Here is a 7,973-nt window from a genome sequence, read left to right on the forward strand (position 1 = left end):
TAAGCCATCGAGCCCGGCCTATCTCTCTAAATTTTCAAAGTGTCCTTTCTTGCCCTAGATTTCAAAAAGCCATCAGTACCATCATAAAAAGTTCCATTACACTCGTATTGTCAGGTACCTGCTCAGCATATATTACACTTTTTCGGAGAATTCCTGATTTCATTGCCCCTCCCCCTGCAGCTATGGGTCCCAGGGAATGCTAACTCCACCCTGATCCCAGGGGCCATGGTGGCAATCTCCATTTGGTTTAAGCCAATTTCAGCATTCCATGACAGGAGACAATATGTGACTTAGACCTTTCTTAGAAATCTGAATCTTCTCCCTCCTACTCAATATAAGCAAAAAAGGATGAGGCCCCAATAACGCTGACAGCCACCTTATGATGTTATTAGTGGCAGAGAAGACAGAAGAGGTTCCTGATGTCATCATTTAGCCATTGGATCAAATGTTAAGCCAAACCCACTCTTGACTTTCCATCCAATACATTTACTTTTCTGTGTTTAATTAAAAAGTTAAAAAAAAATTAAGGAACAGGGACATGAACCCTGGACCCTCAGATTAAAAGTCTGATGCTGTACCAACTGAGCTATCTGGGTTGTTTACTTTTTTTTTTTAAGTCTTATATTTTAAAGCAGTTTTAGGTTCATAGCAAAATTGAGCAGAAGGTACAGAGATTTCCCATATACTCCCTGTGCCCCCAAAACATGCATAGTTCCCTTATCTCCACTATCAACATCCCCCACCAGAATGGTACATCTGTTACAACTGATTAACCTTCACTGACATACCATTATCACCCCAAATCTCTAGTTTGCTTTAGGGTTCACTCGGCGTTTGTTCTACATCTATAGTTTTGGACAAATGTATAATGACATGCATCCACCATTATAGTATCATACAGAATAGTTTCACTGCCCTAAAAATCGTGTTTCAACTATTCATCCCTCCCTCCCCACAACACCTGGCAACTACTGATCTTTTTACTATCTCCAATAGTTTTGCTTTCTCTCTCCCTTCCTTCTCTTTTTTTCCTTTCATTCTTTTTTCTCTTTCCTTTTTTTTTTTTTTTTGAAACAAGAGTTTCACTCTGTCACCCAGGCTGGAGTACAGTGACGCGATCTCAGCTTACTGCAACCTCTCCCTGCCAGGTTCAAGCAATTCTCCTGACTCAACCTCCCAACTAGCTGAGACTATAGGTGCGCATCACCATGCCCCACTAATTTTTGTATTTTTAGTAGAGACAGGGTTTCATCATGTTGGACAGGCTCGTCTAGATCTCCTGACCTCAAGCGATCCGCCCGCCTCAGCCTCCCAAAGCGCTGAGATTACAGGCGTGTGTCCCTGTGCCCCGCCTACACTGTATTTTATTAAAAAGCTTTTTAAATAAACTGACATGGAGGGCCAGGCACGTTAGGTAGCTCACACCTATAATCCCAGTGTTTCCGGAATTGGTGGGTTCTTGGTCTCACTGACTTCAAGAAGGAAGCCGCGGACCCTTGCGGTGAGTGTTACGGTTCTTAAAGGCGGCGTGTCTGGAGTTTGTTCCTTCTGCTGTTCCGATGTGCTCGGAATTTCTTCCTTCTGGTGGGTTCGTGGTCTCGCTGGCTCAGGAGTGAAGCTGCAAACCTTCGCCGTGAGTGTTACAGCTCTTAAGGCGGCATGTGTGGAGTTGTTCATTCCTCCCGGGGGGTTCGTGGTCTGGCAAGCTCCAAGAGTGAAGCTGCCCACCCTTGGCGGTCCACTGTTACAGCTCATAAAAGCAGTGCAGACCCAAACAGTGACCAGTTCCAAGGACTTATTGCAAAAAGAGAAAGAACAAAGCCGCCACAACATGAAAGATGACCGCAACGGGTTGCCACTGCTAGCTCGGGCAGCCTGCTTTTATTCCCTTATCTGGCCCCATCCACATCCTGCTGATTGGCCCATTTTACAAAGAGCCGATTGGTCTGTTTTACAGAGAGCCGAATGGTCCGTTTTGACAGGGTGCTGATTGGTGCGTTTACAATCCCTGAGCTAGACACAAAAGTTCTCCACCTCCCCACTAGATTAGCTAGATACAAAGTGCCCATTGGTGCATTCACAAACCCTGAGCTAGACACAGGGTGCTGATTGGTGTGTTTACAATCGCTTGGCTAGACATAAAGATTCTGCAGGTCCCCACCATACTCAGGAGGCCAGTTGTCTTCACCCAGTGGGTCCCGCAGGGGGTCCGCAGGTGGAGCTGCCTGCCAGTCCGGCGCCTTGCGCCCCCACTCCTCAGCCCTTGGGCTGTCGATGGGACTGGGCATAGTGGAGCAGGGAGCGGAGCTCCTCGGGGAGGCTCGAGCCGCGCAGAAGCTCACGGCGCGGGGAGGGGGACGGGGTGCGGAGGCTCAGGCACAGCGGGCTGCAGGTCCCGAGCCCTGCCCCGCGGGGAGGCAGCTAAGGCCCGGCGAGAAATCGAGCACAGCAGCTGCTGGCCCAAGTGCTAAGCCAGTCACTGCCCGGGGCTTGGGGGCCAGCCCGCCGCTCCGAGTGCGGGGCCCGCCGAGCCCACGCCCACCTGGAACTCGCGCTGGCCCGCAAGCGCCTTGCGCAGCCCCAGTTCCCGCCTGCGCCTCTCCCTCCACACCTCCGTGCAAGCTGAGGGAGCCCACGCCGGCCTTGGCCAGCCCAGAAAGGGGCTCCCACAGTGCAGCGGCGGGCTGAAGGGCTCCTCAAGCGCAGCCAGAGTGGGCGCCAAGGCCGAGGAGGCGCCGAGAGCGAGCGAGGGCAGCCAGCACACTGTCACCTATCACTAGCCCTTTGGGACTACAGAAGCGGGAGGATAGTTTGTGCTCAGTAGTTAGAGACCAGCCTGGGAAACAGGGTGACACCTCCTCTCTAAAAATAAACATTTAAAAATTAACGTGGCATAGTGGTGCGCTGTCTGTAATTACAGCTACTCCGAAGGCTGAGACAGGAGGATCACTTGAGCCTGGGAGGTCGAGGCTGCAGTGACCTGTGATTGAGCCACTGCCTTGCAGCCTGGATGACAGAGAGAGACCCTGTCTCCAATACAACAACAACAAAAAAGCAGACCGGGCACAGCGGCTCACGCCTGTAATCCCTAGCACTTTGGGAGGTCAAGGCGGGAAGATCACTTCAAGTCAGGAGTTCAAGACCAGCCTGGCCAACATGGTGTACCCACCTCTACTAAAAATACAAAAATTAGCCGGGCATGGTGGCGCGCGCCTGTAATCCCAGCTACTCGGGAGACTGAGGCAGGAGAATCGCTTGAACCCAGGAGGCAGAGGTTGCAGTGAGCCGAAGCGCCACTGCACTCCAGCCTGGGCGACAGAAGAGACTCCGTTTCAAAAAAAAAAAAAGTTAAACAAAACCTTCCGTGGAGCCCATGAAACGTGGAGCCCATGAAAGGCTGGAATTTGGCTTGATCTCATTGGCCTCTGGTTTCACCACAAATTGATCATCCAACAACTTTCATTCCAACATCCGAGGGTGGTGTGAGGCAGAGAGGCTTTCTACGGGGTGGGTTGGGCGCCACACCTTGCGCGCCCCGGGGCCCGAGGAGATGATCCTGGAGAGGAGCCTGGCTACTTTTGCCTCAGACGAGTCCGGAGCGCCGGCTTAACAGGTCTGAAGTCCCAGGGGCTTTCTGGGACTGCTCAGCCACCGGCAGCTTCCGGCACCAGGGGACGCCGGACGCCGTCCGGACATTCGGCGCGCTTGCCACGCTCTTGGACGGGTCTCGGGCCTCGACCTTTGGATTCCCCGCTCCGGCTCCAAGATGTCAGCAACGTTGATCCTGGAGCCCCCAGGCCGCAGCTGCTGGAACGAGCCGGTGCGCATTGCCGTGCGCGGCCTGGCCCCGGAGCAGCGGGTCACGCTGCGCGCGTCCCTGCGCGACGAGAAGGGCGCGCTTTTCCGGGCCCACGCGCGCTACTGCGCCGACGCCCGCGGCGAGCTGGACCTGGAGCGCGCGCCCGCGCTGGGCGGCAGCTTCGCGGGACTCGAGCCCATGGGGCTGCTCTGGGCTCTGGAACCCGAGAAGCCTTTTTGGCGCTTCCTGAAGCGGGACGTACAGATTCCCTTTGTCGTGGCGTTGGAGGTGCTGGACGGCCACGACCCCGAGCCTGGACGGCTGCTGTGCCAGGCGCGGCACGAGCGCCACTTCCTCCCGCAGGGGGTGCGGCGCCAGTCGGTGCGAGCGGGCCGGGTGCGAGCCACGCTCTTCCTGCCGCCAGGTGAGCCGGGCTGCTGGCGAGTGGTGTGAGCGTCAGTGGCCTGAGTCTCCGTTGCTTTCCAGTGCTGATTTAGCACTGGTTTGGTTCCGGAGCAAGGTCAGAGAAGCTAGCATTGACTATGTCAGTGGCCACTCTACCAAAATAGAGGGTTTGGTACCGGGCGTGGTGACTAACGCCTGTAATCCCAGCATTTTGGGAGGCCGAGATGGGCGGATCACTTGAGATCAGGAGTTTGAGACTAGCCTGGCCAACATGGTGAAACCCCGACTCTACTGAAAATGCAAAAATTAGTCCAGCGTGGTGGCACACGCCTGTAGTCCCAGCCACTCGGGAGGCTGAGGCACGAGAATCGCTTGAACCCGGGAGACGGAGGTTGCAGTGAGCCGAGATCGCACCACTGCACTCCAGCCTGGGCGACAGAGCGAGACTCCGTCTCAAAAAAAGAAAAAAGAAAAAAAAGGATTTTTTGTTAGGCTGTGTACTACGGTTTTTACTCGCGTTTTATCAGTTAGTCTCTATAATATCCCAATGAAGTTGGTATTGTTATTATGCAGATGAAAAAACAGGTTCAGGTCGTCAGGTACATTATCCACTTTGCTATTAATCACTACCCTACAGATCTCTACAGGCATAAGCCTGACTTGTGTAAGGCAGAATGATGACAGTGAATGAAGCTATTACCATGTCGTCTTCTCTAGTGTTCTAGGCACACTGAGTCTCTTCTCCACTTCTTCATGTCCTGCTTTACCACAGGTCACACTTCAGACTCCACTGCCTTTCTCTCCTAAAACCATCTCTGGGTATTTCTTTTTCTTTCCTCCCTTTCTACCTAGACATCTGAAATATCAGTACACTAAAAACCAGAGGGCTGATGCAACAGAACATAAAGTTTGGTTTCAATTTTTTTCTTTTCTTTCTTTTCTTTCTTTTTTTTTTTTTTTTTTTTTTTTTTTTTGAGACAGTGTCTGTCTCGACCTCTGGGGCTCAATTGATCCTCCCTCCATTGCCTCCCAAGTAGGTAGGACTACAGGCATGCACCACCACACTGACTAATAAAAAAAAAAAGATTGTAGAGATGGGGTCTCATTACATTGTCCAGGCTGGTCTTGAACTCCTGGCCTCAAGCAATCCTCCTGCCTTGGCCTCCTAAAATGCTGAGATTACAAGCATGAACCACTGTGTCCAGCCAGGAAAGCAAATTCTTTAAAGTGTATAATGGCTTACATTTATAATATTTTGTTCTCTAGGACCTGGACCCTTCCCAGGGATCATTGACATCTTTGGTATTGGAGGGGGCCTGTTGGAATATCGAGCCAGCCTCCTTGCTGGCCATGGCTTTGCCACGTTGGCTCTAGCTTATTATAACTTTGAAGATCTCCCCAAAAACATGGACAACATATCCCTGGAGTACTTCGAAGAAGCCCTATGCTACATGCTTCAACATCCCCAGGTTCTCCTCATGTCCTTTATTTAATCAGTCTCTCTAGAAATATCTCCATAGAGAGTGTAACCTTTACCACGTGCAGAAATGCTGCTCTGTTCCTCTTTCACAAAGATTTCTTCTGGAGACTTCCTTGGCTTAAGGTGCCTATTTCCACTTTTTCTGTCAGATGAATTTGTGATATAGAATTAATTGTAAAATCCACGAGATTTTATTTAGTAATATTAAATATTATCTGTATATTGCAAATTGAATTTCTAATCTATTGTCTTTGCATGCTTGTTTTTAAATTTTAATTTCCTGATGTCAGAGTATGTTCTCAGATTTTGGTCAGAACTTGTCCACCCCTTTCAGAAGCCAAGAACAAACTTACTTACTCTGAAGTCTTGCTTTGTAATCATTTGCCAACACATATGGCAAATGATCTGATGAATGATTCACACCTTGAAACAGAACTTGGTTCCACACTATTGGATGCATTGCCACATGAAGACTTCAGTCAGACCTACCTGAATGTGGCCCTGAACTTGATGGGCTCCGTGGCTCAGCATTCTCTAGTGGATAATTCTCTGAAATGCTTATAATCAGTTTCCAAGTTTTTCAGTCATTTTAAGATTTGTTTGCCATGTGTTCAGCCAGATATTCTTTACATGGGAAGAAACTCCCCTGTCAGCTGAGGTTGATTTTCTTGTGGATGATTCCCAGATTAAAGCTAGCAGCATCTCTGCATTTTAGAAAAATGTTTTTGAATTGGATAAGTTATTTATTTATTTATTTATGTTTTGAGACGGAGTCTCGCTTTGTCACCCAAGCTGGAACGCAGTGGCGCAATCTCGGCTCACTGCAACCTCCACCTCCCGGGCGCAAGCAATTCTCCTGCCTCAGCCTCCCAGGTAACTGGGATTAGAGGTGTGCGCCACCACACTCGGCTAATTTTTTTTTGTATTTTTAATAGAGACAGGGTTCTGCCATGTTGGCCAGGCTGGTCTCAAACTCCTGACCTCAAGTGATCCGCCCGCCTCCGCCTCGCAGAGTGTTGGGATTACAGGCATGAGCCACCGCACCCAGTCTGGATAAGTTATTGACTCAACTCTTCTCTCTTCTTTTCTTCCAGGTAAAAGGCCCAGGCATTGGGCTTTTGGGCATTTCTCTAGGAGCTGATATTTGCCTCTCAATGGCCTCATTCTTGAAGAATGTCTCAGCCACAGTTTCCATCAATGGATCTGGGATCAGTGGGAACACAGCCATCAACTATAAGCATAATAGCATTCCACCATTGGGCTATGACCTGAGGAGAATCAAGGTAGCTTTCTCAGGCCTCGTGGACATCGTGGATATAAGGAATGCTCTCGTAGGAGGGTACGAGAACCCCAGCATGATTCCAGTAGAGAAGGCCCAGGGGCCCATCCTGCTCATTGTTGGTCAGGATGACCATAACTGGAGAAGTGAGTTGTATGCCCAAACAGTCTCTGAACGGTTACAGGCCCATGGAAAGGAAAAACCCCAGATCATCTGTTACCCTGGGACTGGGCATTACATCGAGCCTCCTTACTTCCCCCTGTGCCCAGCTTCCCTTCACAGATTACTGAACAAACATGTTATATGGGGTGGGGAGCCCAGGGCTCATTCTAAGGCCCAGGTAGATGCCTGGAAGCAAATTCTAGCCTTCTTCTGCAAACACCTGGGAGGTACCCAGAAAACAGCTGTCCCTAAATTGTAATGCATTTGTCTGTTGTTGACATGAGAGATTCAAGATCAGATTCTAGTGTTCAATAACCCTATGTGAATCAGATGTCTCCTGGATAACATTAAAGCCATGTCTTTGTCATTAATGGTGTATTTTACGTAACTTCGTTGAATAAGCTTTGTCATTAGTTTTACTAATGTAACTTGCTTGTTGTAGAAGATTAAGAGGCATATGACACGTATAAGTGAAAAACATTCCCACCAGTTAACATTTGTGTTTCCTTCTAGATTTTTTTCGTTAATGTTTTGAGTCATAGGTGAGCTTTAAAGCTGGTGACTTTTCCCATCACTGTGAACGAATGGTCACTTAACGTTTGCTGTTCAACCATCAGTAGTAAGTAGAATTTTCTTTGGCCAGAAACATACAGAGGGGTGTTAATATGAGGAAAGGCAGCTGACCTTCTCATTATAAACGTCAGAGAAGAATCCTTTGACAGGAGGAGATGAGACCTGTCTTAGAATAGTTAAGTCTATACTCTCTTCCAAGAGTGAATGACTACGATCTGTTTTCCCTCTCACTTCCTGTCTCTAAGAGCAGACCCTGGGGCCGAGTACAGTGGCTC

The 7,973-nt window shown here is 49.5% G+C and overlaps 1 protein-coding gene across 1 annotated transcript; it reads left to right on the forward strand.

Moving 5' to 3' along the window:
* The first annotated feature begins 2,128 nt into the window (after positions 1-2,128).
* Positions 2,129-7,492, forward strand: ACOT4 (acyl-CoA thioesterase 4). Its single transcript, XM_054449554.2, has 3 exons — positions 2,129-4,223; positions 5,471-5,673; positions 6,779-7,492. Exons 1-3 carry the CDS (start codon positions 3,767-3,769, stop codon positions 7,382-7,384), a joined length of 1,266 nt encoding a protein of 421 aa, XP_054305529.2. The 5' UTR covers positions 2,129-3,766; the 3' UTR covers positions 7,385-7,492.
* Positions 7,493-7,973: the final 481 nt, after the last annotated feature.

Source organism: Pongo pygmaeus, chromosome 15 (assembly GCF_028885625.2).
Source record: "Pongo pygmaeus isolate AG05252 chromosome 15, NHGRI_mPonPyg2-v2.0_pri, whole genome shotgun sequence".
Lineage (NCBI taxonomy): Eukaryota > Metazoa > Chordata > Mammalia > Primates > Hominidae > Pongo > Pongo pygmaeus.

Coding starts and splice junctions, on each gene's coding strand:
- ACOT4 (XM_054449554.2), top strand. CDS start 3,767: ATGTCAGCAACGTTGATCCTGGAGCCCCCAGGCCGCAGCTGCTGGAAC. Junction 4,224..5,470: donor CACGCTCTTCCTGCCGCCAG/GTGAGCCGGGCT, acceptor TTTGTTCTCTAG/GACCTGGACCCTTCCCAGGG. Junction 5,674..6,778: donor ACATGCTTCAACATCCCCAG/GTTCTCCTCATG, acceptor CTTTTCTTCCAG/GTAAAAGGCCCAGGCATTGG.